Source organism: Notothenia rossii (assembly GCF_949606895.1).
Source record: "Notothenia rossii genome assembly, chromosome: 9".
In the NCBI taxonomy this organism is placed as follows: domain Eukaryota; kingdom Metazoa; phylum Chordata; class Actinopteri; order Perciformes; family Nototheniidae; genus Notothenia; species Notothenia rossii.
This window is the reverse complement of record NC_136907.1, coordinates 26,573,961-26,587,292: the sequence shown is the minus strand read 5'-3', so window position 1 is coordinate 26,587,292 and position 13,332 is coordinate 26,573,961. Positions and strand designations below refer to the sequence as shown.

General features: G+C 40.1%; 1 protein-coding gene across 4 annotated transcripts in view; it reads right to left on the bottom strand.

Moving 5' to 3' along the window:
* Positions 1–12,318, bottom strand: part of ksr1a (kinase suppressor of ras 1a) — a 54,827-nt gene extending 42,509 nt beyond the window's left edge. For 3 of the 4 annotated variants that reach the window (XM_079650298.1, XM_079650299.1, XM_079650300.1), the window contains exon 1: positions 8,012–8,567. In XM_079650298.1, the coding sequence (XP_079506424.1) occupies positions 8,012–8,236 (225 nt within the window). In that variant the 5' untranslated portion in view covers positions 8,237–8,567. Of the gene's footprint in view, positions 1–8,011; positions 8,568–12,189 lie in introns of those variants that run through there. The other variant, XM_079650301.1, reaches the window with a different exon arrangement.
* Positions 12,319–13,332: the final 1,014 nt, after the last annotated feature.

Below are 13,332 nucleotides of genomic sequence, written 5' to 3'. Positions count from 1 at the left end.
TAGTTTTAGGTCAAATCATTATTACACTGCTCTGAAACTCACTACACTAACTCCTAAGATGTCCCCTTACTATCATTAATTAAAAATATTGAACTCATAACACTGGTAATTACAAAATGACAAACTTACCATTTCTCTTTCTATAAATAGTGCTTGTGTTTAAATACAATGAAATTATCTTTTTCAAAGCCACACCCCCACATATCATATGTTTGAAAAGCCCAGGATGTCCTCTGTGGAGTACAATTGGACTTAATGCTGTGGCATGTGTAACGTCAAAGTAATGGACCAAAACCCAATGTGCTCCACAGAGGACAAAAATGAATGGGAGGATAGGATTTGCACATTATTATTATTATTTTTATTATCCATCTTTGCCATAATTTATACATTTGCACTCTTCTCCCTTTGTATTGCAACTGCTGCACAGAAATTTCCCTCAGGATAAACAATGTTTTCCTTCTTATTTTACACATGTGTATGGAAATAGCAATGTGTATCCATGTGCACACATGCACAATGTGAAACCGGGATATTTTTATATCCAGACGTTGCATAAATCCAACATTCTGCATTACAGAGCCTCACAGATTATTCATAGCTCTCTTTAAGTATCTGAATTAAGTGTTTGTGAAGATGTGAACTGGCAGTGAGAGGCCTTATACTCAATGTTGCTAATGAGCTAGCCTCCAGTGTTCCCCCCCCACTTCCCCCACACACACACACCAGTTTAGACCTGTGACGTCAGGTTACCTAGCAACACCTCTTCTGAGTCGTCAGCAACATTTCAGTGGGATTTTCCCATACATGTGACACACGGAGCTCAAACACAATACATGATCTCAACATGCAAACATCACCATGCGTCTGCTCGGGGTAATAACTATAGTAGCAAAAAAAACATGACCAGTATTATTGACCCAAAATAAAAAGGTGGATAGTTACATAAGCATTGATATCAGTGTGTTTGTGTTGGGAGCATCAACAAGCAGAGAGATAATGACAGGCCCCTCCTGTGCTTATTATTTTTGGTGCAGAGTGAAGAAAGCAGTGTTTGACGTGTGGCCTGGAGGTGGGAGGAGGGGGAGGAGATATGGCGTCAGAGCCCACCTGTCAGCAGAGCTAAACAACACCATGGCAACGGCCTAATGCTGCGAGGACATGAGTGACAGCCAGAGAGTAGGCCACCAGAGAGGGGAGAGACAGGAGGGGGAGGGGGGGCGAGGCAGATCCAATGGCTCCAGTTATTTTCTCAATGCTCCTGCTGACACAGCCCCTTCTGGTGCACCTGCCAGGGATATTATGTCCTATCTGAGCAGTAATGCTTTATCCCAGAAAATTATATTTACACAGGTTAATTTATCTCAAGACTGGAAATTCGTATGTTTCTTGACGTCAGGACAGAAACACTTCTACGTCTCGGGTCATATTGATCATCAAAAAGGCCAAGAAAAATCCCAAAAATATAGAGACAAATGCTGTTTGAGAAAACAACATTTATGCAAAAACATTTTCACTTTTAGCAACAAACAAAAGGGACCAGTGGTGGAAAGTAAATATACTTAAAGGGGCCCTATTGCATTTTAAGGTTCATATTTGTATTTTGTGCCTCTACTGTGATGTGTTTACATGCTTTAATGTTCAAAACGTGTTACGATTGTGATTGGTTAGCTCTGTTGTCATTGGTCAACTGCTTACAGATGTCTGGCCCTTTAGCCAATCACGTACAATTTGTTGGAGCCCTAGCCAATAGAAGCCCAAGTGTAACATAATGATGTCACTATGGAGGGCTCTTGGACATTAAGACCATTTACATGCACAAAAATGTATATAAACATGCCAGGGAAAAGCATAATAGGACCTTGTTAATAGATAATATCATTCCAATTTTCTGCTACTCTATATTTCTACTTCGAGGCAAATGTTCTACTTTTAACTCCTTTACATTTGTGACAGCTGTAGGTGCTTTTAAGATTTAGATTATTAATACACATTTGAAAAAAAAAAAACACCTTTATTTATATATGAGGCTCCAGAGAGATATAAAAGCAGCACAGAGGATCATCGGCTGCCCTCTCCCCGATGGACATTTACATCCGTCAGTCAGTCAGTCAGTCCACACACACAAAATAATCATTAGTTGCAGCCCTATAAACAGCACATTCACAACCAGACAATACGTTATTATTTGGGGCAAGCAAATTGGCCCTTTCCCACTAGACATGTACTGCAGACCAAAACCTAAAAAGTACAGGATGCAATGCAACTCATCCTGAGTCAGTTTAAGAATAGATTAAGGCCTGCCTACACACTTTTAAACCACCCTGATTTCCCCATCATGCAGTCCATTCTTATCGGCTCCACCACAAAAAAAGGAAACAGAGACAGGGTCAGCGTTGCTACAGTTGTGTTTCCCCTCTACCCGGAGCAACATCCTCCATTGTCTTCTCCTAGCACGCACGCACACACACACACACACACACACACACACACACACACACACACACACACACACACACACACACACACACACACACACACACACACACACACACACACACACACACACACACACACACACACACACACACACACACACACACACACACACACACACACACACACACACACACACACACACACACACACACACACACACACACACACACACACACACACACACACACACACACACACACACACACACACACACCTCCCTGCTCTCCCCTCTTGCACAGGCACTTTGCGCGTCATTTGATTTTCTTATTTAACAACCAACCCTGAAAATGCGTAGGAAGAAAGATGTCTAAATATAGATGCAGCCACAACAGCTCGCACCATGAGCGCACAGCAAACTCTCTCCAACACCGTGAGGAGACAAAACAGAGTGACGCTTTGCTGTTTGCTGATCATTACCCAGACAGCTGTGATTACTGTAAATAAGATAAGAATTGCTTTTATGTAAAAAAAAAAAATCTTGGACACTTTATTTAGGTTATGTAAATCATAAGCAAAGGGTTTCCAGCATGGTTTGAATTCATGTTTCTAAGTGTATGTATTATGTCGAGTAATTTGGTAGGTCAAAATTACAGGAACATATAAAGAGTTACAGTAAACGTATCAAAGGGGCAGAGACCAGGCTGAGTGGGATTAACATGTGAAAAGTGAAGTACCAGTTAGCACTCCATTTGAGAGGCCAGTATCATTATCCTCTCACTGGCGAAAGGCCGAAAGGCAGAAACACACACACACACACACACACACACACACACACACACACACACACACACACACACACACACACACACACACACTTGAAGTGGAATAATAAAGCTCTTTCAATGAGAGTATAAAGTGAGATCAAGTCTCTCTCGATGGCACTCCAGTGCAATATTGGAGCGATGCCTGTTTGCACCTCGAATGTGACAACTACTCCGACGGCGCTCCAAGCGTTTGTAGTAATCATATATATTACGTGTAGCTGCTACAGGATGGTTTACAGGTGCTTGCTTTGATTTCAAGATAACGGCAGGGGCTATATTGTAAACACAGACTGTAAATATGAAGAGGACCTAGTCACTGTGATGTCACCCAATCGTTGTGGACTAAGGTTTTGAGGCCTTGAGTTTGGCAATTTGGCCCCCGCCATCTTGATTTATTAGGAGTCAGAAGTGACAAAAGAAGAAGTGACAAAAGAATGCTGAAAAAGCCATTTGTAGGTGATTTTACAATTAACTTTTAAACTGAAAAGACACTGTAAAAAATGTAAAACCCTTTGAAAAAAACACAGACAACATCGGACGTCAATCACAAGGTAGCCAAGCCCTAAAGCAAACACTGCCTGGCTGTCTATTTATTTTAAATGCAACTATCATGTGCAAAATAAGCACAATGAAGAAGAAGACTTAAATCTAGCATTTGAGCCCATAAACTTGTCAGCAAAATATAAACTGAGGTAATAAATCAAGTTAGAAGTATGGACATTTTCTCATGGACTTCTACACAATTATAATTCTTTTTGCAACCATTTGCAGGAAATTAAAGAGAATGCAGGTTTAAGGCACTTCCACATTGGCTTCACTGTTTCGACCTGGAGGTTATAGCTCCATTGTAAATCACTCACAACATTGGGTCAAGGTACAGACACAACAGTGATGCGTTTTCTGGATATCTTGGCCATGACAGCACCTGACATACAGTATATGGCAAATATTTTTGAATCTACCAGGGTCTTTAGAGTCAGCGTAAATCTATGATTAGAGTCTGCTGACTGACTTACACATGTGCCAAATGAACATCTGAAGGAAGGCTGGAGAAGGAAGTGAAAGTGTACACTTATGGCAAGATGTGGTTTCAAAATGGTGTGCCAGTAAAGATAAAGGAAGTAAGTCTGCTGATCATGACAGTGCCCCATGCCCGGCCAGAAAACTCGTTAAAATACTAGGCTGCTTAGTAATGAGGTCAACACTTGACTCTGACATTTGACCTGGATCAGCGATCACTAGCTTAAAAATAAAATGCCCATCTAGAAGAAAATCAAAAAATAGTTTTAATGTATTGTTTGAATAAACATAACATTCTTGACAAATTAACTTTGTGATGCCTTTTGAATGCAATTAAAGAGTTCAGTACTGAGAGATTCTCTTATCTCGGTTTTCCTCACAAGGTTCTTAAAGGCCAAAGAGCAGCAACAATTAAGCTGGCAGACTTAACCACATATCTAAAACTTCTGTTTAATGTCCAGCAGGTTAAAAAAAAGCACCTGCAGCTACAAACTGGAACTGATAAAAGTCAGCCCGACATATCTTACATTTCAAATGAATCTACAACTCTGCTGATGCATTATGAGACCGACGGCAAAAGATCAGTTCAACAGCATTTTCTGAATGTTTTTTAACACTAACTGTGATCCCATTTTTAGTCACATTTGTCTTTAGTAAATACATCTTTTGAAACAGTTTAAACAACTTTAAGTCGTATGCTGTTGCATGTGAGGTAGGGCTGAAGAGTACAAATAGTTTGACCATTGAGACAAAAAGGTATAACCAATGAAAAAAAGGCTTGAATCAAAATAATATAATGAAATCCACGTTTTACTGTACGTGATCGGGGATCGGAGCCGATCACGTGATTTTCAAAAGATCGGAATCGGGAGGTAAAAATCAGGGATCGGGATATATATTTTTTTTATATATCAAATATTTTTATTATTTTATCTAATGTTACAAAACAAAAATGACCATGTTCACGTCTTAAAGTCATCCTGAGGCCTTAGTTTTGGTTTAAAATTACACAACATCATGTATGTGTTGCTTCTTTTGGGCTTGTTTTCATAGACCTGGTTGCTTATTTCTCTCACATCTGGCAACAGAGTGAGCAGGGCGCATTGTCTAATAGTAGCAGTAAGCTAACAAGAGGCTACGTTCAGCTGGTGACTCGGGAGTCGGGACAGAGAAAATGTCAGGAGTTTGGAAGTATTATAAAATTGAAAGCGAAGGCAGTGTAACAGCCAGATGCAATGTTTGCAAGGCGGAGGTTCCGCGTGGAGGAAAGAACAGAGCTACGTTCAACACGACCAATCTAATACGCCACCTGAGAAACAAAGACTAACAACAACACGACGAGTACACAGCGGCCACTCAGGTGACGGCACTGAAACAACCGACACTTTTAAAAGGAAAGAGAAACTGCCCCAGAACAGTGAAAAGGCCAAAAAAATAACAGCCAAGATAGCTGAATGCATCGCGTTGGATGACCAGCCGTTATCTGTTAACTTTTTTTTCTCTTAATGCATTGCATAAAGATCGGATCGGGAAAAATCGGGATCGGCAGATTGTCAAAATCGGATCAGGAGCAAAAAAAGGTGATCGGGACATCCTTAGTAACAACTACTGTACCTGTTTCCATTTCAGCAGCTAAACGCCAGTGATCATTCTGAGGCAAGTGGTACATTTCCAATCAATCCTAGTTGTTCTCATCCTCAAATTGCAATATGGAAGAACAATGAACCTGGCTAAACCAGAAACAAGCTAAGCTAACTTGAGGTATCACATTTTTGCACTTCTTACTTTCAGGGATCCCCCCCTTCACAACTGCCTCTCTTACAACAGGAAATACCCCTCAGAGCAGCTTTAATAGGTGTCAAGAAACAGGCAAGACCAAGACCATTGTCATGTAGAACAATGCCAGTGCAAAAAGCATCTGAAAGACAGCGCACCTCAGGAAGTACTCTGCCAGATCACGTCCTGTTCGCACGAAGTGACGCAGCACGCATGGCCACAGAAGAAGAAGAGTCGGAGTATGTAGGGCGGGACAGGCCGTGAACTTGACTTCACATTTATTTGTGGACACTCTTTTTCCAGACCATGTTTTTAGCTAGTTAATACTTCCTGGGTTGCTTTACTTGAGCGGGAGAAAAAGGGTCCCCACACAGTGTCTTGCCAATTTGTAGATCAAACCTGCCAGCTCGCTAAAGAACTACGAACATATTTTGTTGGCATTATGAAAATGGATAAAAGCTGCACTTATAATATATCATGGCTCTGTCATCAACTTATTTTAGGTTGTTCATTTATTTATGTATCAGAAATACAAACTGATATTTGTTGTTGCTTTTTTTGTGGCTAGCTGGCCTGCTCAGGAAAACAATCAAAAGTAGCAGAAACACAGTAAATCTGCAAATTACCAATTTTGCTTCTTGACCATTCTGAAGGTCATATTGCATCTCATGTGTGACTGAAACTAAATGCTCGGAGCTTTCTGGAACATTCGTTCACAATTGTTCATTGGGTGTTCAGTTATACAGAAATAAAACAGACATTGATAATTGATAGCCTCCAGCCAATCAGGAGTGAATATTCCTTTTATCCTAGGTATAATGCCTAAATAAACCATGAGGCAGGAAAGCCATTTACCATCTATCATGTCTCGAGAATGTCTGCGTGTGTCTGGAGCCAATACTAAAGATACATTCACATTTGTAAGCCTTTCAACTTTGTGCTACGAAACAGTTTTAAGTCTCATTAAAATCCACTGTATCAGCCTTTTGCACCCCAACACACCAACCCCCATTTTCCCATCACCCTCCTCTGCAGAAGCCGGGCCTTATGTCCCCTCATGGCATTGTTACTAACAACATGAAGCTGTACTTTCCATGACATGATTCCTCCAGTCATCTCGCAGCTGAGGATATTGCAAAAACAATATGTGACTGTAAATATCCCAAGGATGGAAAGCTGAAGGCCTGAGATAGAAAAAAGTATAGCCTATGTATAAAAAAGGAAAATAACATCATATAGCATTGTACAATTACAAAATAAATTACAAGTCCCTTTATATAAAAAGCACTCCTGTCCTGATTATGGTGATAGAAGGATCTTATTTTGAAACTATTCTTTTATAATGCATGGTAATGGTTGAAAGGCTAGAATAGTGCATTCTTGCTGATACCTCACTCACTGCCTATATGCTGAGGCCCTTTGAAGCCATGGCTCTTGCGCAAAGCAATGTCAAGTCATCCCAAAACCAATGAGCACAATATGCATCCAGATACAGGAAAATCTGGTCTGGCAAACAGATCTACACATCATACATTTTTTTTTTTTGTGTAGCGTGCCATATGGTAATCCGCAGACTCCAAATCCTGTACAGCGCACAGTAGCGTAAATTATAGCAGCATCAGATTATTGAATGTGTGCCATTAGGCCAGGGAAGTATCCCAGCATATTTCCACCTCGAAAAAGAGGTCACACAACGAATCTTCTACAGGAATAACACATGCAGACATTTCAATATCATTTTTAATATATGCACCTCAATGCATCGAATCAGTGGTTTATTGTAAGCGACAGAATGTGCTCAGCTCAGTGACACTGTGATAGGGCGCCTCACTTGTAGCCGATATTCAGCCTATACGAGGCGGACATGGTGTTAGGGCTTCATGACTCCGCAATTTGACTACAGTGCTCTCTATTGCAGGACATATTCATAATTTAAAAAATAAGCGCATTACCTCCAAAGTGCGTATTTCTTGTTGTGTGAGGTCGTTGGACGCGGCGCATTTGGTCCGGAGCCCCTGTAAACTGGAGATGGAGATTTCAATCATGTTCTGGATGAGTTCGCATTGATGTAGTGCGGCCATCGCTGCGCCACCAACACCACCGCCGCCGCCGCTTCCCCTCTCCGGCTGCTCATCACTCTCCACCATCTTCCCCCCGGTAGCAGACACACTATCCATTCCTCAGCATTGGGCACGGGTGGAAGGGGGCTGGAGTCAAACTGTTAGGCGACAATAGAAACACATGCAGCAGTCCAGCCAGCGACGCAGCGACCTATTGTGGAAGTTAGCTGACAGCGAATGTCCCCTAAGCTCCAATTCCGGACAGAAAGTCAGGATGCTAATGTTTTTATTTATTTATGAAAACGCGGTGCTCGACAGTGACTGGTGGTGAAGCGGGCCGAAGAGCAGCAGAGCTCGGCTTGTGTTCTCGGTCCGTACAGGCTACCGACGACAGGCTACTCTCTTCCACAGACAGCTCTCTGGCAGAGGCTTTCACCGTCTGTCAGCTGTTGCGAACATCATGGGGCGCGGTGCACTTTGGGAAATGGAGTCAAGTGGGCTATACTCCACGCTAGAACAACCTCTCATACAAACACGCGAATTAGAGACAGTACCTTTTTAAAGGATATTTTACTAACATTTGTACTGGAAAATATAAGACTCCATAACAGAAAAGCACAGGTACAATTAATACGTTTAAATATGTCTGCATTGCATTAAGGTGATGAGTTCAGGGCCCATTTTGACCCACTTATCCTACTACTTGGAAACACACCAACAGATCAAGAAGAAAGAGGCTTACTTTTAATTATTTGTAGCAAACACAATATAAGGAACTGGTTTATAGATGATAATCTAATTCACTCTAAATGAATCTTGAAAATGAAATATATAACATTTAAAAAGATGAAGATTGGAAATTAAGGTCGTATCTTTGACAAAATAAGGGAACAATGGGTGAGGTGTACAGTACAACTGATCGGATAGTTAGTTGTGACAATTAATGTATCCGTTATGTTAATCATTTCACCCCCTTTGTTTTTATTTATTTGTTATGATTTGTTGATTGTTATTTTACACATTACAGTTTTAACTGTATCTGCTTATTTGTGATATGATGGTTCTTAAATACATTTTAATGTTCTAGTTTTGTTTTGATTGCTATTTTGGGTAGAGTTAATTGCCTTGTTAAGTGTAAGTAAAGGCCCCCTTTCATCAAGCTTCGGCCAACAACCTTTTGTTAGGCCTTATTTATGGATTTAGTATTCCTTAACCACTTTCATAACTGTTTGGTCAATTTTTTGTAATTGTAATATGCACCTTCCCTGCATTCAAAATTTGACATAAATAGAAGTAGAAAATATGAGTTTCAAATTACATTTATAGTAGAAAAAGTAAATGTATTAATTCAGCAAAATGGACCATTTCAGAACAAGATATGTTATATTGTTGGATTATTACATCACATGTCACTTGTTAGACACTTTTATCCAAAGCGAATTATATACTCAATACTGTGGACAATCCCCACAGGAGCACTTTGGGTCTTGCCCAAGGACACAACGACATGCTGACTGCAGTGGGGTTTTGAACCTGTGACCCCCTGATTATAAATATTCCATTGCTTCTATGTTGCATCTGGTATAGGAGGTGCTTTTTTAAAAATGATTAATAAAATACATCATACAAATATATCAATATATATTAAATATATCAGTGGTAGCTTGTGAATTTCACAAAGGGATCATATTGATTGGTCTCAACCTATACTGATGCATAATAAGTCATTTGTTGGTTATATCTTGGATTATGCTGAATCTGAATCTTCAAAGTCACTAAAGCTCTACAAATAAATGGAGCTCTGAATTGTAGTGGATTTGTATGAAGTAGCTGGAAATAAAAATACCAAGCTTAAGTACACATACTCCAAAACTGTAATAAAGTAGAGTAGCCAAATATATTGTGCTACTGTCTACAATAGGCATTCGAGATGTTGTAATCGTCTCATACACTCAGGGGCGGTTCAAGGGGGATGGCCAGTGCCCCCGTAACACTGACTTTGGACCCCCTGTGGCCATTCCAATGTGTACTATAAGACGGTAAAAAAAAAAAAACAGTTTAAAAGGGGAGTGATTAATAAAATATGCATATATAAAAAGAAAGAACGCTAACTAAACTATAGGTAACATAAGAGAAGTATAAACAAGTTTAAATGATTTGTTATTGGTTGTGATCATATTCTAAAGATGTTTGGATTATTGAAAAGTATACAGCTCTCTTTCATATGAGTGCTGAGAGCTGTATCCATTAATTCATTTCGGGCTCAAAGTGCACCAGATTGATGCTTTTAACTTCAACATTTAAAAACAAATCTTCCCAGGGGTGCATGCCCCCGGACCCCCTTAGAGGATGTTAGGTCCCCCCCCAAATAAAGCAGGTTAAAATAATTAAATTGCATACACTTTATTTTAGTAAACACTGAAAACGGGTCTCACAGACCCAAACAGCACACAAAGGTTAAAGGTAAGCATATAATAATGTTAAAATGTGCTAAATATATACACTGCAAAAAACAAAAAAAGACGAATAAAAGTAGCTCACGACTTGTTTTATTTTTTTAAAGTAGCTCTCATCCTAAAAAAGGTTGGAGACCCCTGCATTAGAGCGTAAAAACTGTAACTATAAGTATCTGAAATAAACATGTGTAATGAAACAAATACCAATAATTGTATTGCATTGTTTTATTATGCGCAATTACTTCATACTGTCTTTTTCTTTTTCGTCCTGCATTTATTGTGCCCCCCTCAGAAAATAACTGGCCCCAGCCTTGCCCCCCCAGTCATATTACTCTAGAACCGCCACTGCAGATACACTTGTACAGCACAATTGCACAGTAGTGTGGAGAGGCAGGGCCCAAAGAATAATGACCACCTTCCCCCTCACTCACAGCACCGTGCACTGCCTCCGTACACTGTGTTGAGCAAAAGAGATGCACAGTAGGCCTAGAGGGAAACTAAAGATGTTTTAGCAATAGGATTATCCGACCACAGGATCCTTCTGTATTTTATCAAAGGTACAATCTGTGATTAGAGTACAGCCCCCTCCCCGTCCTGCCAATCCAAGTCCGCATAGTTGACATTCCACTTGCATGTAGTTCAGTGAGTGAACATGGTCTGCATACAAATGCAGACTGTGCACTTTCCACAATGATGTGATGTTAGTAGTGGAAACAGAGCAGCACACCAGTAGGTTTCATTTAAAAAAAAAAAAATGTTAACCCATCTAAAATATGATTATTTTTTTCGGAGAATAAACCCATAGAAAGAGGAAAAAACTAGTTTACTCCAAAACAACAATAAACCACATTTCAAATGTGTTTATAATCCATCACTTAATTAATGGAAAACCAATAGTGTCATCATGCAAGTACACTATGATAGAACTATTGTTGAATTTAACTGCTTCCTTTTTTTTAAGAAGTTGCACTTATTGCACATTTGAGTTTCAAATATGGGTGTTTGTTTTACTTCTTTCTCTTTATATTTGTCTTTGTATCCAAGTTTTAAAAAACAAATACATTTTCTTTTTTTTGGGTCTGACATTAAACGTCGATATGGGCTTGCCTGTGACACTGAAAAAACGTAATTGTGACCGCAGTTGTTACAGAACTTATTGATCGCAATTGAAAATAGGAATATTCAATATAAAAAAGGGCCTATCAAACCTACATTATCCATTTTTTTCCCAATACTGTACCATATCGTATCGCAGTATAGACACTTTTTTTGTAAAGCATATGGAGCTATGATCAAATAATCTTCCCTCACTGGAAGACTGTGTTGGAGAGAAACTCCCTCTGGGGAGAACTTTGGGATTTTACCTTTGCAGACCATTTACATTCATTCAAACCACACACTACAGGAAAGTGAAAACCCCAAAAAGCATAACATGGCCCCTTTAAAAGTGATAGCACTTGCTGCAACAGGACAGTACAAATCATATGCATGGGGGTGGGAGGGGTGTGCAGGTTTTCAAAACCATGAAGCAACTACACATGGCTCATTGCTGCAATGAGGGTGTGATGTTCCTTCCTTTAATATACCCTGATTATACAATGGAACATGAGTCACCTCTCATAGAGCCCTTCGTTCCTCCTCTCCATCTGTCTCTTCTCGTCTTCTGATTGCAGATTGTATTGTATGTCACACTGGCCAGACATGCACCAGTAACAGCGGCCTTGCAAACAAGTGCAGGGATCTAAGTGGAAAAGCAAACACAGGAAGTACAAAACCTCAGTGGCGTTTCAACACTACATTTTAAACCTGTGCAACCATGGAATGAAGCAGACACAAAGCCAAGTTTCGATCCTAAACTACTAGCTGTTGTCTGTCCACTGTGACTTCAGTCCTGCAGTAACAGCACAGATTTGATGGTGAGATGCCAGCACAACCCGCTGCCGAATTCAGCTCTTCTTTGTCTTGAGAGTGAAGTTACTGAGTGTGATCAAAGTATGGGAGGTTTTAAAGAGGCCTTAATATCCTCATTTCCAGGTTCATATTAGTATTTGTTCTTCTACTGTGACATGTCTCCATGCTTTAATGTTCAAAAAGTTCTCTATTTTTCTCATACTGCAGCACCTCTTTTCACCCTCTGTCTGAAACCAGAGCCCAGTCTGCTCTGATTGGTTAGCTGGCCAGCTCTGTTGTGATTGGTCAACCACTTAGAGATTTCCCTTGTATATTCACCCTCTCATATATGAACATTCCTTGCTGTTCTAAGCTACGTTAGCTAGCTAGCTTACAGCAGATCTCAATAAAATCGGAATGAATCGTGTGATCACATTGTTAAAATTAGCCAATAAAACTTACATTGGAGGTACATTTCCAGAGGCAGTGACAGTTGGCTAACTTTATAATCCCAGAACATCAAAAAGCGCTCCGGTCTGTGTGCATCACTTTTTAGTGTCCTCCTTTCCGTTGTGTTTTGAGCTTCTTGCAGCATTTTTTTATTTGTGTTTACAGCATTTCGTTTAGGCAGAGCTTTTAGTAAACGCTGCGCATGTTTCGTCAAGTTGGTGAAGATGTTCATTTGCATGTGTTTTGGCACATATGTCTCCTTTTATATGTGCATTGTTTTTGAACAACAACAACAGCAGGGGGTTTCTGCTAATGAAAGTGTTTTTGGCCGTTGTAACGCGTTTCCCCCCTTTCAGCAGTGGCGAGCCGTCAGGGACCTCTAGGCCCTCTGTGAAGATTTGAAAACATTAAAAAAAA